Source organism: Eptesicus fuscus, chromosome 15 (assembly GCF_027574615.1).
Source record: "Eptesicus fuscus isolate TK198812 chromosome 15, DD_ASM_mEF_20220401, whole genome shotgun sequence".
Classification (NCBI taxonomy): domain Eukaryota; kingdom Metazoa; phylum Chordata; class Mammalia; order Chiroptera; family Vespertilionidae; genus Eptesicus; species Eptesicus fuscus.
Window position 1 is genome coordinate 67,236,028 of NC_072487.1, and position 27,798 is coordinate 67,263,825.

General features: G+C 48.4%; 1 protein-coding gene across 2 annotated transcripts in view; it reads left to right on the top strand.

Moving 5' to 3' along the window:
• Window positions 1-27,798, top strand: part of ASTN2 (astrotactin 2) — a 769,045-nt gene that overhangs the window by 136,215 nt on the left and 605,032 nt on the right. For both annotated transcript variants that reach the window (XM_028161420.2, XM_054727144.1), the window contains exon 3: window positions 27,328-27,712. In XM_028161420.2, the coding sequence (XP_028017221.2) occupies window positions 27,328-27,712 (385 nt within the window). The remainder of the gene's footprint in view (window positions 1-27,327; window positions 27,713-27,798) is intronic.

The window sequence follows — 27,798 nt, forward strand, 5'->3', positions numbered from 1 at the left end:
GGCAGGACATAGAAGAGGATATGAGATAGAGAGGTATACAGCTTTTATTGAGCACCCACTCTGCACTTCAACTTACAAAACTCACTTTCACATTCATTGTTTCAATAATGTGCATCTGACATATACTGAAAGCAGGGATGAGTGAGTGCTTTAAATCTTCCCAACCCTTTAGGATTCAGTACACACCTTTTACATCTCAAGACCCTGAGCTGCAGAGAAGGGAAGCATGGGCAGGTAAGGAGAGGGTTTTGTGGGACTAGAGGCTACCCAATGTCACCCAAGAAGGGCTCTGAGAAGCTGTCCTTCGTGAGCAGTCACACTAACATCTGTGTAAAAGTTAAAGTTTTATTATTTTTCTCATTTTCTATCTGAGAAAACAGAGGATTAGAATCGTGAAATGTCCTCTTCAAAGTTACCCATTCATTCATTCAACGTCTACTGAGTGTCTACTTGGGGCAAAAAATGACATAGACAATCCCTGCCCCTCGAGGATCTGTTAGGTCGCTCGGTGTGTGCCTTTTTCTGTGGCCAGTGTCCTCTGCATTCAAGGATGGTAGATACAGGTGAGTTGGAGGACAGAGGGGAGCAAATGAAGGTGTTCTGGGCAGAGGGCACAGCACATGCAGACACCAGTGGCTTCAGAATGCCAGGGCACAGCGCTTTTTTTTTTTTTTAGGAAGGGACAGAAAGCGTTTGTTGTGACTGAGGCACGGATTGCTTGGGGGAAGCATAGTGGGTGGCAAGGCCAGAGAAGTCTAATGGTAAAGACTTGGATGCTCACCTGTGGGCTATGGTGAAACAGCAGGTCTTCACAATCACGCAGAGAATGGGCTTTAGAAACAAGAGTGCCAAGTGGTAGAGCAGGGATGCATGGCCCTCTGTGTATTTTTGTCACCGGAGTCTGGCCACCTCCCCTGCTGCAAGCCATAGTGCAGACAATGGCCAGGCAGGTGTTTCTAAATGAACAGGGAAAAGGGAGCAAATGAGCGACTCAGTTTGAGTCTGAGTTGTGCACGCTGAGAGGTCGAGCTGCGTGGTCACGATTTGCAACATTAAATTGAAATTGGGTCTGATTGGCTGGAAAGCACTTGGCCCACATTAGCGCCCGAGGAGACTCTCTGGGTCTGATTAGGCTGCAGATTTTGCTGGGCTCTCTCCTAGTGATCCATCATTATTCATGTCAGCAACAGGCCTGTCAGCCTCCCTCCACCACCAAAATTAATGAATTGAACTTCATGACCCACGCGTTTGATGGGATGAGGCTCTCTAAGCCAGCACCAGGCCATTGGGGATGGGCCGTAATTGTTCCTTCTTCCCTCTCCAGGCGAGGCTAAGCCACCCCCCTGTCCCTTTTACCTTCCTCAGCTGCTGTACGGGCATCATGAGAGGTGACAAGGGGACCCAGAAATAAAACGACAAGGAATACCTGAAACCTGAAAACTGAATAGTTCCTTGGAGATGTAGTTCAACTGTTATTCCCGCTGCATAGCTGGGGAAAAAAATGAGGCTGGCCCTATGTCCCACAATGAGAACACAGGACAGCGCCTGCAACACATCTCTCCTGTTTTCTAATTTCCTGTGTTCTTTTATACTTTGAGTCTTCCCCTAGACTGCTATTTTGTTCCTCGTTTCTTCTATTTTGTGAGAACGAAGAGAACCGTGTTACATTTCCCACTTTGCCAGTGGGACCAAAATTTAGCGTCTCTATTTTCCCTCTGTGTCCTCTGACTCTGACATCCAAGCCCAAATTTCCTGTGATGGCTGCTGTCATAGGGAGAAAAAGACAGTAAATTGTGTTTCTGGCCTAGAAAGAAATGTAGTAGTCACCTTCCATTTCACCTGCAGCTTCCCTGTCAAGGGATCTTCAAGCATTGGTTTGCTTGGTTCTGGTGCCCGGGAGCTCACTACTTCCCAAGGTGACCTTTCTATTTTTGTACGGTTTGGCTTATTTAGAAAGACCTCTTCACGTTGACCTGAAATGTGTGTTCCTGTAATTTCCTCTCTTTGGTCATAGTTCTGCGATCTCCAGCAGTGAAGCTTGAATCTATTTTTTTTCTTCCACGTGGGAGTCCTTTGGGTCCTTTGAGCTGGTTCTCATGCTTTCATGCCCTGAAAGTCAATGAATCTTTTCCAGACTCCTGTGTTTGATCCATTAGTAAGATATTACATCCATTTAATGATTCAGGAACAGTATTTTTTTCTGCAACAAAATAGCATGGAATGGACTAGAATGGAATGGAGAAAATCAGGATGGATTGCAGAAAGTAAGGGCAAGACTTGTTTCTGAAATGCTGATGTTTACGTGTGTGTGTGTGTGTGTGTGTGTGTGTGTGTGTGTACCTGTGTGGCCTGGGTCCCACTGAAAAATGTTTTTCCCATGAGTTGGTTATTGTGAATAATGCTGCAATGAACATGGGAGTGCACATATCTCTTTGAGAGTGATTTTATTTCTTTCAGATATATACTCAGAAGTGGGATTGCTGGATTACATGGCAGTTCTATTTGTATTTTTCATACTGTTTTTCATAATGGCTGTACCAATTTACATTCCCACCAACAGTGTACCAGGTTTCTTAAATTTATACAATGTTATTTGTCGATTATATCTCAATAAAGCTGGAAAAATGTTTTCTTACCATGTGTGGTGCTATAAAAATATTTCAAGGAATATTGTTCACAGTATTCACTTTTTTACGCTAAACTTTTTTTGAACCAGGTTTATGTTTCCAGGTTTGTAACTGAATACCTTCAGCAATTACTTAGTTCTCTGAACCTTGGTCTTTCCATCTCGTAAATATAGAGAAAGTGGCCTTCACAGCATTTTTTTGAGGATCAAATATGGTGTTGAATGTGAATCTAATTTACAGTGTGAAAGGGACTGAGTTATAAAAGTTGTGGTGGGTTGCTAGTAGCCATGAAGAAAGAATAGTAATAACTTCTCTTTCCTCTTCTCTTCCCCCTCCTCCTTTTATGATTTTTATTTTTTAAATTTTGATTTAAATAAAGGGACATCATAATTAATTATATGAACTTTAGCTTTTTGAACATGTAGACCTAAGTTCAAATTCAGTCTCTTCTATTCATGGGTTGTGTGACCTTGACAAGTATTTTAACCTCTCTAAGCCTCATTTGCTTCACCTTTCAGATGGGAACCCCAGCACCTAGCCAATGACAAGGCTTCATGATTGAATGAATTATCGATGTGCATGACACATAGTAGAACTACATAAGTAATAGGTCTTTTTATCCTTTCCTACCCACTCCCAGCTTCCCACTCTCAGACAGGCTCATATTTGCATAGGTTGAAGTCAGTCTCTTTACTAAGGATTGGGCTGAATCCAGACCCAGTAAAGGGAGATGTGTCTGATTCTCTCCAAGAGGGTTCCTTGGTGGCAAATATCTCTCTAATACTCTTCTGGAAGTAGTGGCGTTTCTGAGGCTGGTGCCAGCAGCAGATGCCTCAGGATTCCAGGAATCAACATTTGTGCTGCCTCATTTTCATACAGCTTTTGCATAAGGAGATGAGAATATGTTCCCTGGGAGGTTTGGAAAGGGGAAGCACGGGGCTGTAACAGGATTCCTGGGAGAGGCTACACCAAGCCCTGAGTCATGACAGTTAGGCTCCATTTCTTAATCATTATTTGGAGAAAACGCTTATCTCCCCCTGCCGACCTCACAGGCTGGGTGTTGAGCATCAAATAAATTTAAGAATGGGGCATTGGTTGCAGCATTATTTACAATAGCCAAGCTATGGGAGCAACCCAAGTGCCCATCAGTAGACGAGTGGATAAAAAGGCTGTGGTACAAATATACAGTGAAATGTTATTCAACTATAAAAAGAATGAGGTCTTATCATTTACAACAGCATGGATAGACCTGGAGGGTATTACACTAAGTGAAATAAGTCAGACAGAGAAAGACAAATGCCATATGATTTCACTTACGTGTGGAATATGAAGAGCAAAATAAACAAACAAGATAAAAACAAAACCCATCAGATTTATAGATACAGAGAACAGACTGACAGCTGCCAGAGGTTAGAGGGGTTGGGGGAACTGGGTGAAAAAGATGAATGGATTAAATACTACAAATTGGCAGTCAAAAAATAGTCCTGGGGATGTTAGGTACAGCTTCGGAAATATGGTCAGTAATCTCTATATATAATAAGGCTAATATGCAAAGTGTCGCCTCGGGCGTTTGACCAGGAGAACAGGAGGCCAGGAGTTCGATCATTTGCTATGATGTGCACTGACCACCAGGGGGTTGCACGGGATGAAGGAAGGCCCTGGCCAGCCGCCGGAAGGCTCCGATTGGCCCTGATCGCTGGCCAGTCCTAGGGACTCTACCCATGCATGAATTTCGTGCACTGGGCCTCTAGTATTGTAATAACTATGTATGGTGCAAGGTGGGTACTTAAAATTTCAGGGGGAACACTTTGTAAAGTGTATGATTGTCTAACCACTATGTTGTATACCTGAAAGCAATATAAAGTAATACTGAATGTAAAATAAAAATTAAAAAAAGAACATTAGGGTTTATACAAATTAAACTAAGCCATCCTAATAAATACTGCACAGAAGCACATCTAGGGACGTGTAAGCCAAGCGTGTCCTCATTAGTATTCAGTAGCTAAGTCCACAGGCAGGTTTTAAGGCTGCTAGTGATTCTTCCGTCCTCAAAATGGTCAATTACGTAATTTTTTACATTATATTCTTTAGCCCAAACTTGTTTTATAGAATATGTGGACTTTTATCACAAAAACCAGGTCTCAATTAAATTTTACTCAGTAAAATAAAACCACAAAAGAGAAAATGTCACTCTTTTATTTATCTTAAAGAAAAACATGAGAAAAATCTTTCAAAAAAGAAACAAAGGATGAGGCCACAGTTTGTTAGTGATCCAAATGAGAGGATTTTATTTTCGTGGGCGTCATTTTAATTCAGACGAAACATGTTTGTTTGTTGTTTCCTAGGAAAGATGGCCATCTCCAGATGTGCCATCTGGAAGTTTTCCACAAATGGTTTTCCATTTGTGACCTTGGGCGAACCATCTCACCCCTGTCGTTCTGTTTCTCCTCTGTAAGACAGGGATGCTGCGAGAGTTCTGCCTTCCTAGCTTTACTTAGGGAACCACTCCTGCTCCGACCTCTGCTTATTTCTGACCCACCCTCACCCCTGACCACTCCCTGCCTGGTCCAGCTACATGCAACCACTATAGCCTCTTTCCACTTGCTCTTCTGGCCATGTGGATGGTCCCCTGCTTCACTCCAGCCTATCTCCACCCCACTCGCTTCACTGGATCCCTCCACCAACTTCAGATCTTAGCTTAGTCATCGCTTCCTCCTGGAAGCCTTTGGCGACATAGCCCAAGGCCTCTCTGGTTCCTCCCTTCCCAGCACTGCCCACAGGATGGATAGCATCAGTGCATCTCATGAGACTGTGAGCTTCCCAAGACCATCAGAGCCAGTGTGTGACACGTAGTAGGTGCTCCCTGAGTGTTTGTCACCTACTGTGTGCCAACCACCAGCTCTGACAGCCTCACAAAGTTCACTGTCTCATGGTTTTAATAGAGGTCAAGATCAAATGATGATTAGAAAGGACTTTTTCCAAAAGCATGCAGTAAAACATTGATAGACATACGGAAATACTTGTTCAGTAGTAACTGAAATAGATGAGAAGGTCCTGCCCAAGAGAAAAAAGATGAAACATTTACCAAGTAAAATCATCCCTTACATGTATGAATGAGTTTACAGGTTATCGATCCTTCTGCCTTTACTGTCTCACTTGATCTTCACAGCAAATGTGAGATGGCTGGTGGAGGGAGGTGGAAGGTGGTCAGGGAGACCTCAAAGGGCAAAGAAACATGCTTCAAACTAGATCAGTGAGGTTGAAAAGAATGGGACCAGCCCTCAAACCCAGCGTCTGACATCGCAGGTTTTACAAGCTCCTTTGTCTGAAGCACTAAAGACCCTAGGTATGAGTGTGTGTGTGTGTGTGTGTGTGTGTGTGTGTGTGTGTGTGTGTAAGGCGGGAGGGTCATTTCAGGGAAGCCTTCTGGTCCCACCTGGACACGGAAGTCCCTGCCGGGGCAGCAGACTGTGGAAAAGCCAGAGGCTCTGAGAATGTGTCTCCGAGGACAGGGGAGGCTGATACATCTGCATCCACAGAGCAGAGTTGGCACGGAGTGTGGGCGGTGAATGCATTTTCTCCCGGGAAAGGAAGAGAGGACCTGAGGAGGCAGGGGCATTCTCCAGAGAGGATGTGACCTTGAGGGCCCTTGAGGCTGATGTCTCAACAGGTAGGGACTAGGACAGCCAGTGGGACAGTGACATAGGTGGTGGTCTGTAAGCCCAGGGACCTGGATTCTGCTTCTAACTCTGTTACCATCTAACAGTGCATCTTGAGCAAGTGCCTTCTTCAATCTGGGTTAAAAACGGAAAAGATTAGGTCAGTGGTTTTTAAATCACATTCCTTGGGACTTTAGGGATTTGTGGCTGTGCTTCTGGGCCAGGGGAGGCGCCAGGAAAGGAACATGTACCCTCACTCTTATAGAAACTTCTCTTCCATAGGTTTTTTATATTGGATTTTGAGTATAAAATTTCATTTGAAGAAAGGTTTCTGCTAACAAAACAAAGTTTGGAAATCTCTGGCCAGAATCACCTTAAGTGGCTTTCCAGTTTGGACAGTCTGTAAAGGGAGGGTCGGAGTGAAAGTAGAGCCTTCAATTCCAAGTTCTCACCCCAGGAAGGAGAGGAGTGATGCAGGCAGTGGGTGGCCTCCTGGGAAGGCCTCATGATAAGGAGGCGGGCCATTAATCCTTGCTTTACTGCCTTTATCTTTACAAGCTTCTCATTAGACATTCTCTCCTCGCGTTTTCAATGAACATTCCTTTCTGATCCCCTCTGATTTGTCTCTCCCATTCTCTTTCTATTCTTCTCTCCAAAATTCTGAATGGTCTCCCTTGTCATTGCTTTGCCTCTTTGTCTGCTTCCAGGTAGATTTGACCTGGTGATTCTCCTGTTCAAAATCCCTCACAAGGTAGAACCCATGTACCTTCACTTACTCCAGAAGTTGCTTCAGGGTCAGGTGTGAACAGTGGCCACAGGGTCGCTGTCCACCATCCCTCTATTCCAGCTGCTCTGGGCTCTGAGGAGACACCCTGCCACGTGCTAATCTTTGCTTTGCCCGCCTGCTCACCTCACTCTGCAACCACCAGACTGGAAGGTATTTGAGGGAAGGGCACGCTTAATTCACCTCCATCTCCTGGTGTCCAGTCCAGCACCTTGCACATACTAGCTGCTTAGTGAATTTAGTGGAGAAAGGCATTAGGCGCCCCATTCTCCTGTCCCGCTGTCCTCTTCCCGGGGATTTAGAGATTGGGAATGTGGGTTCTAGTATCTGCTGTCTGTTTGGGAGAGACGCCAGCAGGAAGGTTTTGAAGAGACACTCAGAGCATTTGACAGGTCACAAGCCATTTTACACACGTTAACTCTAACTTCACAACCACCTCTGAGCTCCATGGGGAAGATGTTCATTCCATTTCACAGAGGAGGACTGGGAGACTCGAAGGGGCTGTGTGACTCTTCTGGGGCCACAGAACCCTTAGAACCCTTTTCCAGCTCTATCAACATGAATTCCAAGTGTTTCAACCACTTTCCTACATATATCCCAGCTCTTTCATTGTGAATTATAAGTGTTTTCAAACACGTTCCTACATATTTCCCAGCACTTGCAACATGAATACTAAGTATTTTAAACACTATCCTACACATTGGATTTCCGCCCCACCTGATTTCTGTTGCTCTGGACCTTGGATTCTCCCCTAACGAAGACGCTGTGTCTTAATTACAATGAAAGAGGGAAGAGAAAGCCACGGTAATTATTGGTGACACGTTGAGCAAGTGTGAAGCTCTTTGAAGAATTGAAATGTTTTCTTTCCTTCTATAACTTCAAGGACTTTTCCATTACACCTACTTCCTCACATTCGGATATCAATTCAGACATGTGCAACGTGATTTTTTCCAACCCCACTCCCATTTGCCTCTTATTTGATTCAGCGGAAGGGTAGACCCATGTTTATTATGCCTCCTCTGTGCCAAGCACCGTGCCATGCACCAAAGATATAACTGTGGGCAGTCAGACGTGCCCTCGCCATGCTGGAGCTTAGAAATGAATGGACTGGTCAATGCAGCGGTATCATAGGGTGCAAGGATGATTGTTATGTTGGTTGCATTAGGATGCCAGAAACACAGGATTTTGTGTAGCACAGAGAGCCCAAGACAAGGGGTGGCTGGGAAAGGTTTTCCAAAGGAAGACAGAGATCTACAGAATAGGAAGAGGTGAACAAGGTGGGAAAGAATGTACTAGGCAGGGGCTACGTGCAAATGCTAGGAGGCAGACATAAGCGAAGCTCAAGGTTACAGCCAAGATGTGGACACGACCTGAATGTCCACGGGCAAATGGGCGGACACACACATAAGAAGTCCTGCTACGTGCAATGTCATGGATGTACCTTGAGGACCACATGATCAGTGAATAGGGCAGACAAATACTGCCTGATTCCACTTATATGCAGTATCTACGCTAGTCAAGCCCATAGAAGCAGAGAGTAGAATGGCGGTTGCCAGGAGCGGGGTGGGGAAAATGGGGAATTACTCTTCAACTCGTGTACATTTCCCGTTGTGCAAGGTGAATGGGTCCTAGGAATCTGCTGTACAGCGTAGTCCTGTAGTGAACAACACTGTGTTGTACTTAACATTTGTTAGGCGGGTAGATCTTGTGTTACGTGTTCTTACCTCCTCAATTGAAAAAATAGTGATTGGGAGTAAAACAAAGGAGTAACGTGAAAGCCATGGAAGGGAATGGACTGGCTTGAGTCACCCCACAGATTCAGGGTGGATCTGAAACCACAGCAGAGACCTCCGCCTCCCACCTGCACCCACCCCTTTGGCCGCATTGCAGGCCTCCGCCTTACAGGAAGCAGGAGGGCATGTGTGAGGAACAGATGACCAACCCAGCCGGCTCCAGCTGCCCAGACCCCTGAGCCTGAGCCGCACCCCACCTTCTGTCTGCCAACTGGGCCTCCCGCCACTTGAAGACGAACGCATCTGCGATACTGTGTCAGAAAAGATGGGCGGTGGCACTCAGCTAGCAGGTTGATTAGCCTGTTCTATATGCATTCACCCAATATTCTGACTAATCAGCCTTCAGATGGGGGCAGGATTAATTGGCCACAATCCTCGCACTGGGCACATCTAATTGAAATGGATGCCTTCGCCTTTACGAACGGACAGCTTATCCATTGCCGTTACACAGGGAGCGCCCGGGCCCATGGATTTTGCTGTCAGGGCCGTTCTGGTGGAGGCCACGGGAGGAGGAATGGAGCCCTTTTCTCACCTGCGTGGGGGCTGCAGCCACCTTCTGGTATCCTGGCTATCCGTGTGCTGCATGTCCATCTTCCCTACAGGACTGTGAGCCACTTGAGGGCAGATCCGCATCGATTAGCATCAGGTCTGACTCCATTTAGCAAGAAGGCCAAAATAATTGTGCCTCAAACATGATGAAGTTTATTTTTCTCTCAAAAAAACAAGTCTGATGATAGGCTAGCTAGGGCTGGTGTCTTGAAGGACTTAGCGACCCTTCCTCCCTCCTATTCCACCTCTCCTCCCCCCCCCTCCCTTCCTTTCTTCCTTTCTTTCTGCACCCCTCCTTCCTTTTCTTTTCTTTTTTTCCCCTGTCATCCTAAGGTGACATCCACCCTCAAGGTCCAAGAGGACTACAAGAAATTCGCCATCATATCTGAGTCCCACGGCGCAGGGAGGGAGAAAAAAGAAAGGGAAAATGAGACACACCTCGTAGCTCCCTTTAAGGATCCTTTTGAGAAATCACAACACTTATATTTCCTTGGCCAGTACTTAGTCATCTGACTCAGATGCAGCTGTTAGCTGGAAGTTTACTCATCTAAATAGAATCGGTGTCTGCTACCAAGGAAGGAAATGAGAAGGTATATTGAGCAGACACCTTGAGGCCTTTGGCTGCCTGTCCGGGTCTGACTCAGCTTCCCATCCCCTCCCAAAGCCTTCCTCGCATATGATGGGCAGGGTTAAAATTTAGGTTTCAGAATTTAGGTCAGGGAAGCCTTGGTATAAATGCTGGCACTGCTATTTACTAGCTGTAGCTTGGGCAAGCTTTGTCTAATTTTGCGAGCCCATTTTCTTTATTATGGTACTTGTCACACTGACTTTATCAGGTGGTTATGAGGATTGAACGAGTGAATTCTATGAAAGTGCTTCTTAGCAGGGCTCTGGCACGGAATGAGACATCCATAATTTGTATTGATAACTTCCGAGATGATTAATGATTGTCACTATCGTTGAAGGGACTTGGAGGTGGGTACTGTATCCTGTTTTAAAGAATTCTGGGTTTGGAGTGAGACGACCTATGCCTGAGATCCAGGTAATGGCTGTGTAGCCTCCAGCAAGTCACATAGCTAGTCCGAGGCTCAATCTCACTTCTGGCAAATAAGGATAATTAGATCGACACCCAGGTATGAGAATTGAAAAATTACTTTCCAACACACAACAGAATGCTGTACTGTTATTAAGGTGGTGTTTTCTAGTGAGAAAATCGCAACCTGGAGGAGTCAGACAATTGAGTTTCATACCCCAGCTCTGCCACTTTGTAGAAATGTGGATTTGGCCACATTGTGATGTTTCTGAGTCTTGGTTTCTTTATTAGTAAAAAAGGAATAACAGTAGTTTCCTTGCCAGATGTGTTTGTACAAATGGAAGGAAATTGTCTATGCAAATAAAAAGTGCCTAAAAAAATAGAAGACTAAATAAATGACAGTGATGGTTGTGTGGATGATGAGGCTGGTGATGCTGAGGGTGAATCACTCAGTATGTATGGAATGAATGAGTAGATGAAAGAACGAATGAGTCAGTGCGCACACTAGAAGCCTGGAGTTAGTGTACGCCCTCTTCAAGCCACATGGAGGGGAATGCGGAAGAGCTAAGTTCCCTGTGCGATTCCAACACTGGCTTTTGCTCTGGGCAGCCTCAGCCTGTGTGGCAGGTTGCACACAGCAGCAGGGACTGCATGGTACCTGTTGGGAGACCCTTAGGGAGCTCTTATCATGTCCCTGGGAAGGCAGGTCCCTCAGGCAAACAATCACCTACAGTGGTCCTTGGGCTCACTCGCTTCCTGTTGAGAATCAACTCCTGGCCAGTGGCTGGGGCTTCCTCTGTGTCTCTAGGCCCAGAGTTACACGTGTCGTAAAGTGTTTATTGTACAGTGTAAGATTACAGCATTACTTAGGCTTCTCAGCTCTAACAAGAGGTGATAAAACATTTATGATACCTCCTGCCCTCGTACCTCTCTTCCGTTTCCATGTTATTCTTCCTTTTCAGGACTTGCATCCATTAGACACATCAAGTCCTAAAAACTCAGCGCTCATTTGGTACAGAGAGAAACTCGATTATATCCACCGGCAGAGTGTGGAAGGAAGGGAGGGTGGAGATATATTTATCGGTTGCAGCCTCTAGGTGGAAACTTGCCAACTTTCAGCCCAGCGATCTATGGGAATGCTCAGGAGGGCGCCGGCTAAGTCCAGGGAGCCAAGCCGACTGGAAAGGCTCTTGAGGAAGATTTATAGGAATGCGAATGTCAAAGTTCACTCCAAAATAAAAGCAACTAATTGGACCCCGTAGAACAGAGTTTGTAAGCTCGGACCCCCAAGACCATATCTAGGCTGCAAGATGAGTCTCATTGTGTCCACAGTTGGGCCACCCGGTTTTTAGAAAATTTGGTTGCCCCAAATTGGAAAGTCAGATTTCAAATGAAAATATAGATTTTGTGTGTGTGTGTGTGTGTGTGTGTGTGTGTGTGTGTGTGAAAATTACTTGCTCTGTCGACAATGGGCCTACATTCCTGATGGCGAGGATTAGCTGGGTTTTTGTAGCAGACACCCCTTTAGAAAGATCACATGTGCTCTCATTTGCCACAGTCGCTACCTCTCCCGATTGTCCCTTTCATTCTATCCTGCTCACTCCCCTGTTTCTGTCCTCTGAGGACACTTGTGTTTAGGCCTCTCTTCACATATGTATCCCTGCTTGAGGTGATACAAATGTCAAAATAACCTCTGGCTTGAGGGAAACCAAATGGATCCTTTAGAAGAGACTCAAAGTGCAGTCGTCAACGCTTATTCCGGCTGACAGCGTAGCCATACTAATCCGTTTAGAAGAACTCATGAGTCATGCAGACTCGGAGGAGATACTGTGTCAACTCTGAAAATCATCAAAAGGACAAATTCCCCTCCACGGCCTTTTGTTTGTTGGGCTCAGTTTATGTCGGGGCTGAGGGTCCCACTGGCTTTGAGTGGCCTCGGGCTCAGAAAGAGCAGCAGGCAGACACAGTTGTCCTGGCCTCCCTCTCATCTCCAGTGGCTCTTTGACGGCGGACAAAGGGGAATCCCAGAGAGGCTCCGATGGGAAGGAGAGTTGTCATAGAGACTCAGGCAGTCCGGGAGCAGATGCGAGCCTTAGCCACAGCCTTGTCACATGCAGAACACGAGGGCCCAGAGAACGTGGTGTGTGTGGCGCTGCAAGTGCCTGCCCGGGAGCAGAAAGCCCTGGTTGGATCCAGTCAAGCCCCTGATGTGGCCAGTGAGTTTGGGCAAAACCCTTCCTTTTCTGAGCTTCAGACGCCCATTTGCAAAACAGGGCTTGGTCTAGAGAAGCTCCAGAAACCCTCTCAGAGATCCTCCTCCTGGAGAAAGGACTGGCTCGCGTAGCTGGAGGAAGGTGCCGACTGAAGGGCAAGGCTGTAAAAAGGTTTATCTAAGGGCTCCAGCGGCTGCTCTGAATTTACAGCAACTGCACTAAATTATTCTCCTGGCCTTGCTGTCTGGCTCCGCGGCGCATCCCCAGCCTCATCTCTTCCTCGTCCCTCCTCGCTCACTCTGCTCTGGCCATAGCAGCCTCCAGTTCTGGGGACATGCCACGCAGAAGTCACGGCGGGTATTGCCTCAGCCTCCAATGGCCTTCTCTTTCTCCCGGCAGAGTCCTACTTTTCAAGGCTCCGTTCCTCCTCCTGAAACCTACCCCGTCCCCTTCCACCATCACCCACCACTTCACACAGTGATGGGTTCAAATCCCAGCTCTGCCACTTACTGTGTCCCACAGTCCGTGAAGACGGCAGGGCCAGCACCCCAGCGTCCCGGTCACTGGGCCTCCCACGTCACCGGTGGCCCCTGGCACATACTAGTGTGAGCACAGGCAAGTTCCTTCTCCTCTCGGAGTCTCAACGTTTGCATCCAGAAAAGGAGGATGAAAAGAATGTTTGTGTCATGTTGAGAGCATTAAGGAGGTTCCTGGTGCTTAGAAAACACTCATCAAATGTTTTCTTTAAGTACAGAGACAGGGCTGCATGCATGTTTACACGGGCTCACAGCCTTGCCGGAGTTCAGCGCAGAGAAGGAGCGCCAGTCTAGGAGCCATGTGACTTCATGTTTGAGCCCTCCCTCCCGTATTAGCTCTGTGATTTGGGGGAAGGAAGCACAACTGCTGTGAGCCTCAGTTTTGCCTTCTAAGAAATGGAAACCTTTCTCCCTGGCTGTCAGCTGCCTTCTGCACCCCTCCCTGGGGCTCATGAATGGGAGTGGGATGGGGTGGGATGTCTCTTGAAACAGGAGACAACATTATGCAAATGTAGGCTCTTTATTATCTTTCCTAACACCAACAGCCTCTTTTCTCCAGAGGCAGCCCAGAGCCCCTTGCTGCCCGGACAACAGTGGTCCAGATGTTGCCAACATCTGTCTGCTTCCTGGCCTTTTGCAGAGAGAGAGAGAGGAAACAAAGGGACAAGGAAGGATCTTATTCTAGAAATGTGTGAACAGGTCTCACTCCCTCTCCCCGCCTGCCCTGTCCCCTCTGGTGATCCCCTGAGGAGGAGGGGCCACTTCTCATTAATCTCAGGGCTTCCAGGCCCCGCCCAGCGCCTGGCTCTAAGGAGTTTAGGAAACTCTGGATGCTTGTGTTGTGGGACTCAGGGAGCTGCCTTTGCTGCTGGGAGATGCTGTCCGCCCAGGATGCCAGGACTTCTGGGTTCTCCAAGTGGAGATGTGAGGAGCTTGAGATTCAGCCTCCTGGTTCTGCTCCTGTTTGCTGTGCTGTCTTGGGCAAGGCTGATGCACGCTCTGGACCACTCTTGGCTTTTACATTGGTCAAGTAATGAGTCTTTGGTTCTACAGAGAACTCCCTGCCTGACTGCGCCCTGAATATTTTAGAACATCTGAGGGCTGGGAAAGACCTGAGCAAGGTCTGCCTGTGAATAGTCTCATCTGGTTTGTTTGGTTTTCTTTGGAGAGTGGCAGCTTAGCAACTTGGATAATAAATAACCAATGTTTTGGAGCGACTTCTGGGTGCCAGGAACTTCACTCCAAGGAGCTCATTTAATCTTTGCAGCCATTCTCAGAGGTGGGCCCCAGCACCCCCATTGATTAGTCCCTAATGATTAAACTGAGAATAAGAGAGGAGAATCCACAATTCACCCTCTTCAGTCACACAGCTCATCAGAGAAAGACTAATTCAGAATTCCTTCCAGGCCCCTGTGCTGCCAGGGACTAATAAGTTTGTCACCACTGAAGGGAGTCGAGAAAGAGATTCAGCCACAGGCTGGGCCAGAGCTTCTGGCTGTGGCTTCATCAACCCATAGAGTAGAGATGGTCAGCACTGGGAGGACCCTTCCCACCGTCTGATCCAGTCCCCTCTCAGATGGGGAAACTGAGGCTCTGAGAAGGGAAAGGGCTTGATCACTGTCACTCCTAAAGCTCCTAGAGTCAGGCAGACCTAGGTTTGAATTCTGTCACCTATATCCAGACGTCTTGCTGTCCCTAGGTCTGAGTGCTGTGCCACGGCCACAGACACACATGGCTGGCCCCGGGGACCTGAGGGCGTACCTGGCCCAGGCCTCCATGGAAGTGGGTCTGTACTGTATGGGGGCAGGAGCTAGTAGAGATGTTTATGGCAGCCTAAGCAGCTAATACGCCCAACTTCCTTGGAGGCCCGGATCAAGATGAGATTCAGAAACAGGAACCTCTCCGGGGCAGTTCCTATCCCACCTCCACCTCTTCTCCTAGGATGTCCTGGTAGGTTCCCTTTGAAGGGGCAGGGCCCAGACTCATTGTTCTTGTGTGAGCTCAGCCCCTCACCGGTATCGGAAGCAGGCAGCTCTGTGACTTGGGCATTCACTAGTAGGTTGAACTGTGTCTAATTCTGAACTTGAGACAGTTCCCGGCTCTGCCAGACCTGAGCCTTTCAGCCGAAGGCTCTAGTAGCCCCTGGTGATATGTCTTCTTGGGTGGCTGGTTTGGGGAGTGATCAGACCACTGACTGCTTTAGGCTGGGATGTCTGGGAAGCCCAGGGGGCTGGATCTGAGGGTGGGCCTTGGAAGGACATACAGTAGAGACGGAATCTTAGGGAGGGAGGTGAGGCAGGGCTTGGGGAGCCTTCGTGGGGTAGCCCAGGTTGTGACTGCAAGGTCTCAGTGAACAGATGTTGAGGTGTTATTGCTCACAGTGGGGGCAGGGGAGGTTACCAGGGTTACAATCGGGATGGTCCCTGAACAAGGACAAAAAGCACCACCCAGCCCTAGCTGGTTTGGCTCAGTGGATAGAGCGTCAGCCTGCGGACTGAAGGGTCCCGGGTTCGATTCCAGTCAAGGGCACATGTGTGGATCCCCAGTCAGGGACATGCAGGAGGCAGCCGATCAATGATTCTCTCTCATCATTGATGTTTCTAGTTCTATCTCTCTCTCCCTCTCCCTTCCTCTCTGAAATCATTAAAAAAAAAAAAAATATATATATATATATATATATATATATATATATATATATATATATATATGGCACTGCCCAGCAGTCTTTTAACACTGGGCCAGGACTCAAAGATTATTCAACCCCAGCCCTTGCCCTTTAGGGGCTATTGGTCTTTCAGGGTAGATGTATCCATTCATTCATCCACCCATCTACCCATCCATCCATCCATCCATCCAAAAACTTTTTAGTAAGCACCCACAGAGCACTAAGTTGTTTTGTTACAATAGAGTAATAAACAAAACAAAGGACCCACCTTATGAAGCTCTCTTTTATGAGAGGCATAAACAAAGTTAGCTCATTAATGTAAAATATAATAGCAGGGGGAGGTAATTATTCTAAAGGAAGTTAAAGAAAGGAGAAGAGATAGGGTACCTGTGATGGAGAACTGGGAGAGGGTACTGTCCCCAGGGGGTCAAGGGAAGCCATCCCTGATGAGGCTCTGTCTTAGTGGTAGACCAGCACTCCCTGGCCCACGCCCACACCCAGGTTATCTAAAGAAGCCAGCTCACATGGGAAGCTCCCTGACGATGTGAAAGTTACTTTGTGTGTAGCAAGTATTGGCTCTGAGTGGCCTCCGGCTTCTATCTCAGAAGGCTGAGTTTTTACCCGCGACTACCCAGCTCTGCAACATTAGGCAAAGTCGCCTCTTGAAAGCTGGCATTCCTTGTCTGTGAAGAATGCCTTGCTCATGGGGCTTTTATGGCCACCTCTTTAAAGAACGTACAGTGAGGGCTCTGTGAGTGTCCTGCAAGCTTCTTTAGCTCCTAAGGGGGCAGGGCCCAAACTAGGACATGCCTTTTCTGATTTCTTTCTCCGTCTGCCTTTCCTCTGCCAGCATTTTTAACACCGACATTTATTGCCCACTGGCTGTGTCCTACACACTGTCTTGAATCTCTTTGTGCACTCACTCATTTAATTCCCACAGTAGCCTCAATCTTTGTAGACTGCTGCCTTCAACTTCCAGCGGAAGATGCCGGGCTCAGTAAAATGCAGCGACCCCCACAGGTGGTCAGTGCGAGCACCGGCCCAGGAGCCCAGGGCTGTCAGCTCCAGAGCCCGCGTCGCCGGCCGTTATGCTGTGTGGTTGCTTATCTCGTCTTTCTGTCAGATCTTGGGTATGAGTATGCTTGGTTGGAGGGGCCAGCCCACTCCCCCACCTTTGAACTTGACTGTCACTGACATTGCAGGAAGTCCTTTTCCTTCACTCCTCCTCCGTGTTTTGCACTTAGAAGCTATAAGAAAGTCTGCCTTTACTCTGTTTCCCTCCAGCACAGAACTGATCGAACTGTGCATTCCAGTAATTACCTGCTCACTTATCTACTTCCCCAAACTAACTTCGAGCTCTTCCAGGCCTTATCTTTCTGTTCCTAAATCCAGGCAGAAAATTTAGCACAGGGTTGAGGCATACCAGTAATAGTAGGAACAGTTAAGCCAGTTACCATCCTGTACTGAATACTTTCTATAGATCAGGGCTGCATGATACATTTTACACACATCATCTTACCTAATCCTCACAGCAGCTCTGATTGGTGAGTGGTGTGATTCCCATGTTACACCTATGAAAATTGAGCCTCGTAGGGAGAATTTTCCAAGGTCACATCTTGGGGGAAGAGGGGGGTGGGCAGAGAACTTGAAATCACGTCTGTCTGCTTCCAGGCATGCCCTTAACCTGGCAAATGAATATATCAATGAATGAGAGCGAGGCTGTTCCCTGGTCACCTGAAGTTTATCTTCATGACTCAAAGAATAGGAAGAAAATCAATCCCATCACAGATGCTTTCTCCCCCCTCTCCATTCATCCATCCCGCCTTCAGAGTGGGATTTCAGAAGGAACTGGAGAGGCCGCCTGAGGATATGGCGTAGGATACTGATTTGTGCTAAATGGTGCATGTGAATTATCTTCAGCTCTCTCAAACAAATGGAGAATTGCCAAACAGATGTAGGCATATTTCAGTCACCTGCCTTCAGAGAGGCATTTATTCATTAATTCCTTCAACAAGCAATTGAGGATCTACTATATACCATGTACCATTCAAATACATTCAGAAATAAATAAAGCTCTGCCCTTCCCTCCACCGCCTCTCGGTGTAGAGATGCCATAAATGTGTAATGAGGGCAATCACTGTCAGACAGGAGGCTGCGTCTCAGGTACACAGCGTTGGCTAAGGATGCCCTCCAGGGCGCTCAGGGTGATGGGAGGGGAGCTGGCAGACAGAAGCAGGGATCTCTGAGGGCCTGAGAGATGGTTTATCAACTCCGCCGGGGAGAGCAGGGTTCAGAAAGGCTTGTTGAGAATGCATGACCCAAGAGCTGAAGTTTAAAGGACTAGACCAAGAAGTGAAGGGAGGGCGTTTCAGGCAGAGGATGCTTCAGATGGTGTGAGGGACAGAGGATTTGACTGCGGTAAGTACTTGCATCTACAGCTGTAACACTGGGCAGGAGGCCCTAAGATTATACATGTATATATCATCAGCTCAAAAGCGCTTTCATGTTCGCCTTTGCCTTTCTCAGCCAGAATATTGGAGCTGGAGTGACTGTTAAAAACCACCCAATCTCTGTGTCCCTGGGCTAGGCATGTAAGTTCTGTGATTGACCTCCCCACCCACCTTCCCTCTAAGGACCCTCAGTCTGTTGCATGTTTCCATGTCTCTAGATCTATTTTGTTTATCAGTTTATTGTGCTCATTAGATTCCTCATAACAATAAGATCCTGCGATACTTGTCTTTCTCTGACTGACTTATTTCATGTAGCAAAAGATAAATTTTAAAAAATTAAATAAAACGTATAGAGTGGAAAAAAAAAAACAATAACAGAATACCATCCAACCTCACCTATTTGCCCCAAGATGGGGAAGGGACACGGTCGAGTAGGGGAGCAGCAGGCGTGAACCTGACCATGAAGCTGGGAAGCTGAACACAGACTAGCTCATACTGCAGCGGCGGGGATCGGTGGCCTTACCACCACTTGGTATATAATATCTCAGGAAACAGGGTCCTACATCAGTAAGGTTGCATCTATCTCCTGAGATCCGCCACTTGTAAGCCACTGTGCTAAATGTATCCTACAATGCAGTCTCATTTAATCGGCCCTCACCCTCTCAATTTGGTGTTAGGAACCCAACTGACAGATGTGAAAACCGAGGAAACTCGAGGGGAGGCCCCTCCAAAGACGCACACGTAAAACATGGCCCAGTCGTGACTCAAACCCATGTCCGCCTGGCTCATGGGCAGGCGCTGCTGTCCAGGTGATCACTAGCTTTCCCCTGAGAAGTCCCTCTGGCATCACCGTGGTCTCCTGGGAGTCGGCCCCCATTCGGATCTGATCCACAGATGATGAAGGCACACTGACCTGCGTGGGGGATGCATCTGTTCCAAAGAACCACTGAGTTTCCACTTTATCTCCTTGGCATCATCTTGGGAAATAAAATAGTGTCTCTTATAGATACATTATAAGTAGATGATTACTTTAAAAGAAAAATGTTTCATGTTCTATAATGGGACCTACTTAAATAGGTCACCTATGCCTCTCTAGAGGCAGAGAGATGCCTGGAGATAAATATAGCTCACTATGACATAAAGGTAGGCGTGAGTATATTTTATACATGTGACTAGATACATACATACATTACATACTTGCAAGTCTTTGTTGTTCTACACGTATGTTCTCCTAATTGTTCACACATGTAAACCTGTCTCTTCATTTATTATGTGCCAGGGTCTTTCATACCTTCTGGGAGCTTACCCAGGAAAAACATGAACAAAGAGGTAGACTCCTTTCCAGCCCCCTGACAGAATCCACACCTCAGCATCGCTGTTGGCGCCTTCCTGCTCCCCCTTGCCTGCCAGTCAAAAACCAAGTCTTCTCACCGTGTGGTGTGGCCTTCATTCCTACTCCATTAGCTACCTCCCCACGTTACCTACCCTAAGTTCCAGTCTTATCCTCTCTCTGTACTATTGACACTCGGGGCCAGATAACCTTTAGCTGTATGTGTCTGTCCTGTGCATGTGGGATGCTTACAGATCCCCTGGCCTCACACGAAATGCCCTCTCCCTAGTTTAACAACCAAAAATGTCTCTATTGCCAAATGTCTCCTGTCCTACACAATAAACAGCTCCCTCAACCAGCTGCCTGTCTCCAGTCTCTCCACCATACAGGTCCATGTGATCTTGACACACCATTGCCTGCAAAATAATAAATCTGAATCCTAATGCCAAAAGCCCGGTCATGCCTTTTGCAGTATAGCTCTGACCTGGGTTATCACCGTATTCTCCTGCAGCTCCCTAGGGGTCCAGGGTGCATTTCCTGTCCCGCGGACTGTAAGCCTCATGTTTCCTGGAAACACCCCAGCGGCAGGGCTTCATTCCATATATTTGCCACCTTGTTGTGTGCTCTCAAGAAAGCTTATCTTCTGAGCCTCCACTTTGCCATCCCTGCAATGGGTATAATCTTTTTTTAAAATCTATTTTTATTGATTTCATAGAGGAAGGGAGAGGGAGAGAGAGATAGAAACATCAGTGATGAGAGAGAATCAATTGGCTGCCTCCTGCATGCCCCCCACTGGGGATGGAGCCCACAACCAGGGCATGTGCCCTGACCAGGAATTAAACTGAGACCTCCTGGTTCATGGGTCAATGCACAACCACTGAGCCACACCGGCTGGGTGCAGTGGGTATAATCTAACCAGTAGGGGGAACTAAGCAGTGAGCATCTATACCTCTATGACAAGGTAAAAAATGCTAACATTCCTTAAGTGAGGGTGAAGATGAATCGCTGTGGGAGGTCAGAGGGTAGAGGTTCCTCTGGCTGAGCCTGGAGAGGGGAGATCCCAGAAGAGTTCACGGGGAGACTGCATTGAAGTTAGCGGTGAAATCGGGGTGGTGGTTGGCCATGCAGACGTGGGAATGAGGGCAGCATTCCCAAAGGAGAAAGGGCTTGAGCACAGTCTCAGGACACTGAGTGGGAGCAGCGAGCTCCTGTGTGGTCGGGCATGTAGCACGGCGCCTCCTCTGCAGTAGGCACTCGGGAAGGTTGGCAGCAGGGACCGGTGAGGCAGACGTTCTGAGAAGGGAACCTCAGAAGCATGCGGTTGGAGACGAGGTTTTCCACCAAGTGGAAGCGTGATTGGAACTTGAACTGTGAAAGGGCAGGGCTGCCAGCTTCGTCCGTGGAAGGGGCTGTTTCCAGCTGTGCCTCAGGTATGGCAGGGAGTTGGGTTGAGAACATCATCCCAGTGAAAGGCAATGAGACTGGACTTAGACCGGCCAAGGGATGGAGAGAGAAGCTGGTGGATTTCTCAGCAGCTTTGGGGGTGCCGGCTTCATATTCTGCCTCCAATACCATTTAGGATGTTCTGTAAACTTGGTCAAGTCATTTCTCTCTCAACCTCGGTTTCCTTACCTGTAACACCAAGGGTTTGGATTATTTTTTTTAGTAGCCTCTCCAGCGTAAACAGAGACTGAGGCCTGAAAGGAGACTTCCCAGAGAGCTTGGAGGCCAGGCCTTCCCTGCGAGCTCTGTCGCTCTGCAGAGGGCCAGGGGGCACCCCCGGGATCAGTAGCCCTCAGTTATGCTGGGACTGGCTGTGGCTGTCGGGACCAGACATAAGTGGCGAGAAGAGGCCATTACTTGGGAGAATATGCATGTTCACAGCTCTGAGGATTAAAGGCCCGTGTTCTTATCACTGCTGAACAGAGTATTATAAATCCAGCCTTAGAATACCAAATCCCCGGCAGCTCGCCGTAGTGAGGGAATATTAAAAAGGCCAGAGACAGAAATAATCAGTGTCCAAATGACACGTTGTCAAATAAAGCATTTCTCACATTATCCCTTTCTTTCCTTTCTTTGACTCCTTCTCCCATGCCCGGATATTTTAACATGAAAAATAGATTAAAATGAGTCCAGGCTGGATGATGCAGCTCTGACTTTCAGAAGGCTCTCTCAGTGGCGGGGTTTGGGGGTGCTTTTCAGTGTTCCCCTCCCTATAGTTTTCTGTGTTTGCTGTGGTAGCAGCCCACCAGCCTGAGGGCCGTGCTGGGTCTGATCAGGTGCCCCGTGGAGGCTGCGGTCAGTGCTGGTGCAGGGACTGAGATTTACCTGCCGCTGAACGTCTGCGCAAGGATTGAGGCTTTTGGGTGTTTATTAAGCACCTTCTCCGGGCCAGCACTGCGTCTGAGGCTGGGTACCTGTAGGGCAAGTGGCTGCTCAGGACCTCGAGTGGGAAAAGTCAACCAGATAATGGGATGGAGGGTGTGCAGCCAGGTGACTCACAAGCTGGGGGATCTGAGAGGAGAGCACAGCCCCGTCCCACTTGAAGAGGCGGAGACCTCCCCAGGAAGTGCTCTCCACCCTGAGCTGCTGGGTGAGTAGACAGGAGCCGGTGAAGGGTGTCCTGGGTATTGGTTTCCAGGGCTGCCTTAGCAGATTCCCACCGATCGGGCGGCTTAACACAACAGAAATGAGTCTCTCACTGATCAGGAGGCCAGAAGTGCAAAGTCCACACGTCACCCGGGTTCATTCATTCTGGAAGCTCTGAGGGAAAATCCGCCCCATGCCCCCAGTAGCCTCTGATGATTGCCTGCAGTGCTTGGTGTCCCTGGGCTTGTAGATGCATCCCTCCCACCTGTCTCCATGTTCACATGGCCCTCTGTGTGTGTGTGTGTGTGTGTGTGTGTGTGTGTGTGTCCTTTCCTCTTCTTACAAGGACACTGGTCACTGGATGTGGGGCCCACCCAATCTAGTGTGCCTTCATTTTAACCATTGATAACTGCAAAGGTCTTATTTCCCAGTAAGATCACATTCTGAGGTTCTGTGGGTATGAATTTTGGGATCATTATTCAAACCACCACAGGGAGTGAGTGAGGCCCTGGGCTGAAGGCACAGCCAGCAGGGAGGAGCTCAGCACATTACACTTTGGCAGATGTAATGACTCAGGGTAGCCTGGATGCTAATCGCTCAGGGTAGCTCTGAGGCAGGGTGTAAGGGGGATGTGTGGGGCTGAGGCATGAGAAGGGAGCAGGTGTGTGGTTCTGAAGGGCTTTGAGTGCTAAGCTGGGGATCTGGACATTATTCTGAGGGCCATGGGAGCCAGGGACTGGTCCCAGAAGGGTGTGTGTGTGTGTGTGTGTGTGTGCATTATGTTTTGGTTTGAAGTAGAGGAAGAGAGAGGGTGAAATCACGAGGCTGGTATTTGTTGACTTTTGTGCTGCCAGACCTTTTCTTGTTCTGTTTAATCCTTAGCATAACCCGTCTCATTGGGAACAATCAGCACATTTTACAGGTGAGCCTATTGCAGCCCAAGAGGGCAAAATGCTGTAGCTGTGCCCCGACTCCTGGTTTCCCGGTCACACCCCTCTGCCCAGGACACATGCCCGTCCCTCTGTCGGTCTCCCTGAGGGATGTGAGACGCTATGTCAATAACAGGACAAGAGGAGTGTGCTGACCCTGCTCTAGAGAGACATCTAGGAGGGATGATTCTGAAGGGTTGGGGACATAGTCCTTCTCCGTCTCCTTCCCACTTTCTGCCTGCAGCTTAGTGAAATCTGACTGATAAGAAGGGATCACTCGTCACCCCGAGGCCTGTGTGCTTGCGATCTTGCAGAAACTGACCCCAGCTCACAGACTGGCATTTCTATTTCTGGAGCTGGGTGCCACCTCTCCTACCCGGTCCAGATAGAATTTGGCAGTGGGTCGTCTCTGAGGCCAGCAGGGCCTCCGCAGGCCACCCCTGGAGCAATGTCCTCTTCCGCTCTTTCTAAAAACACCCAGTCCTCTCCCTACATCCTCTCCTCCTCCTCCACCTCCACTCCCCGCTTACACGCAGTGTTTTCTCCTCCGCCAGGGCCTGGGTTTGCCTCTGGCGTGTAGACCTGGTGGCTGGGCCCTGGCCCTGCCCATGTCTCTAGCGACAGCTCCTGCTTCTGTTTGATGTCTCTCGTGAAGGAGGCCCATGCAGAACAGAGCAGGGCAGTAGCCTGGACCGGTCCAGGTGGAAACAGATCATAGTTCCTTTGTGGGCCTGGGTTACTCTGCTTCCTTTGGATAAGATGCCACGCCCAGACAGAGGTGGCCAGGGGTTCTCTGCAGCTCTTCTGCGTTTGCACAGCACCCTCAGTTTGTCAGGGTCGTCAAAGCAGTGCTCAGATGGTTTGCACATCAGCCCTGTGGGTGGCATGGATGAGAAGCCTATGTACCATGTGCCAGACGCTCCATGTCCATGAGCTCACTTCTTTTTTTCTTTTTTTTAAAATATATTTTATTGATTTTCTACAGAGAGGAAGGGAGAGGGATAGAGAGTCAGAAACATCGATGAGAGAGAAACATCGATCAGCTGCCTCCTGCACACCTCCTACTGGGGATGTGCCCACAACCAAGGTACATGCCCTTTACCGGAATTGAACCTGGGACCTTTCAGTCCGCAGGCCGACGCTCTTTCCACTGAGCCAAACCGGTTAGGGCGAGCTCACTTCTAATCTCCATCTGTGAGGACATTTTTGACCCAGTTTTATGGATGAGAATATTGTGATTCAGAGAGATTCAGGCCATTGTCCAAGATCGCCCAGCTTATATGTGGCAGCACGACATTCCAAAGAGGTCTCTCTGACCCCCTGCCTTCACCCTTAATTGTGTGCTATACTCTTCCCAGTATTGTCAAGTCCAGTTCCATAGGGGAAGCTGGGAAATCTGAGATCACAGTGAGTAAACTTGAAAGTGATCTAGGATTGCAAGGCCGACAAGGGAGGGTTTGGGGATGCAATGGGTCAGAGAGGGGCCATAGTTGCCGGTGGACTGTTTGATTAGGCCTCATCTTTCCTGGGTCAGTGCTGGTCCTGAGATTTGACCCCAGGATCCATACCCATAATAGGGGTATGCAGAAGGGGCTGGGGTGAAGGACTCTCAACCAGGCCGGGCCTGACCCTGAGAGCAAGTAAAACCCTCAAAGGTGAGAAGATAGAGGGCAGACTCAGTCAGGATGTCCCCAAGGGCATCAGTGAACCCAAATTAAAAGCTTCCATGAATAGCCAGCCTCAAGATGTGCCCATAGAATCCCGGATTTGAAAATAATCTTTTTCTTTTCCCTTCTCAGGATCCCCTCTCTTTTCATGCACCCTTACTGTCTTTCCCATGTTTTCCCCCCTGCCCCGCGCCCCCCCACCCCCCCGCCCCACTTCGGTGTTTGTGAACCACAGTGGTGTGAAATAGCCCATGACTATGCAGGGAAGAGCTGGGTTCAAATCCCTGCATTACCACATCCTGGCCTTTTTGCACCAGTTGGAACTAGGATCAAATCCTGTGTGACTTCCAGCAAGTTCCTTAACCTCTGGGAACCACCTTTTTCACATTGTATTTATACAATGGAAGCTATAAACCCTAGTACATGTGATTGTCTTTAAATCTTTAAGATAAAATAAAATAGCATAACGGTAAGGAGAAGGCCTGCTATGTTTTTAACAAGGGATAGTGTTCTTCCTGCCTCCTTTCTCTCCAGTCTCCTTTCCTGTTACCTTTCCTTCTCACTCCCCCTCACTCCCCCGTGTCTCCTTCCTTTCTTGTCTTTGATGTAACACCATGTCGCACATGATTTATGGACACAGGAACAATATGTTCTGTGGAGGGAGAAGGACCTGTTCTTGTTTATTAGGACTCAGAAGTGATAAACTATACACACATTTTGTTTTCTTGGCAGGTTACACACACACACACACACACACACACACACACACACACACACACACACCTGCACGTATACATAGAAACACATACTTATAGCTCTGTCTGGTTTAGTATCTGTTTTTAAGTTCTGACATCTAGAGAAAGCTTCCTGGGGATCCTGCAGTAGCTCATGGCCAAAGTCAAGGCCGGGCTATTAGCCACATCTGCCACCTGGCCACCTGTTGGCTTGCTTACCCGTCACCCCCCACCTGCTGTGGAGGTGATGAATTCCAGCTTAGAGAGCTGAGGGCCTTGCAAGAATAACACAATAGTTTCCCGATGCCGTCAGCAGGACAGCTGAGCCATTTTAGTGAGAAGTCTCCTTGGCCTGAACAGGTATTCTCAGCAGCCATCCCTTCCCCCCATCCCAACACAGTGTATCCAGGGTGAGCATCTGTCACCTCTGTTAGGGGTTATACAGGTGGTTATCACACATCATCCTTGCCTTCAGTGAGATCACAGGTAAGGATGAGCAATCAGCCACAGGGACGTGGGTGAAGGAATGTTGGCTTTAGAGCTAGAAAGCAAAACCAAACCAAACAAACACAAAGAAATGAGACCGAAACTCAGATCTCACTCTGCTACTCACCATCGGAGTTTCTGAGTCTTGATTTCTTCATCTCCCTCCTGTATACAACAGAGGGTCGTCCTTCCTAACTGTGGGGGTCACACAGCAGGGACTCAGCCAGGCGGCCTCCAGGCTCCCAGACATAGAGGACAAATGTGTAACAGAGAAAAAGCAAGGTAACTGAGAGGGCCCACCCCCTTCCTGGGAGATGTATCTGGTGAATGAGGGGGAGGCCAGGAGGATGCATGCCTTCCACCTCAAGCCCTGGATAGGTGCTGTGGGAAATACAGACATGCTTTGCAAATACCCTTGCCTTTAAGGGAGCTCACAGAGCGGGGCATTTCACGAATCTCATGAATCATGTAGGATATGCTATGATATAAACCCTTTACCATATTCCACTTTAATGTGCGGTGTACAGATTCAATCCAATACTTACTCTTGGGTTGTATTAAAAAAACCCACACACTTTAGTTTGCCTTAAACTTTGATTAAAGGACCCCTAGAAAGACACATTATTTTCATACATTCCACAAATATTTAGGAAGCATCTACTTTGTCCCAGGTCCCTTGTTGGGATCAAGCATTAAAAGATAGTATTTCTGATAATGAAGGAAGTGGAAACTATGCAGAAGTTTTACTTGACTTAATCATCATCTTACAGCAGGGTAGAAGACAGATTATCTCTTGAGCCCTTAGTGGACTCAGCCTAGAAAAGAGAAAGCAAGACTGAGAGTGTAAGCAAATGTCCTGGGGCCAGGCAGCTGGAAGGAGGCAGTGCCAGGGTTCAGGCACTCCTTGTGTGAAGCCGCAGCCCGGCCTGTTCCCAGCATTTAGCAGTCTGCATGGCTCTGGCACGTCCATCATCCATCCCATTTGCTCCTTGTGGCCACCTTATGAAGAAGGAAGGGCAGGGATTCTTACTCATCCTTAGACATGCAAAAGGCAAGGCTCAGAGAAGCCAAGTCATTTGCCCAAGGTCACACAGCTTGTTGGTGAGAAAGCCAGGTTGGGAAAGAGCATCTCTCTGGCTTCAGAGCCATGGCTGCTGCTTCCTGAGGCCTTATGAGCCAAACCCGGGGGCTTGGGCTGCGTGCGGTGGACAAGAAAATACCCTCTGGTTCTCTAACCCAAAGAACAGCGGCCCATTTGCTGTCCTTCTTCCCTCCTGCTGCAGGGTGGCCTCATCGCTCTGCTGCTGCTGCTGCTGGTGTTCACGGTGGCGCTGTATGCCCAGCGGCGCTGGCAGAAGCGTCGCCGCATCCCCCAGAAGAGCGCCAGCACAGAAGCCACGCACGAGATCCACTACATCCCGTCGGTGCTGCTGGGCCCCCAGGCCCGAGAAAGCTTCCGCGCCTCCCGGCTGCAGGCCCACAACTCCGTCATCGGCGTGCCCATCCGGGAGACCCCCATCCTGGATGACTATGACTATGAAGAGGAGGAGGACCCTCCCCGGCGGGCCAATCACGTCTCCCGCGAGGACGAGTTTGGCAGCCAGGTGACCCACACCCTGGACAGCCTGGGCCGGTCGGGGGAAGAGAAGGGGGACTTTGAGAAGAAAGGTGAGTCCTCCTTGTTGCATCCCACCTTCCAGGGGGCATTTTGGGGAGCTGGGAAGAGGCCTGGGAGCTGGGTGGTTGGGGGCGCT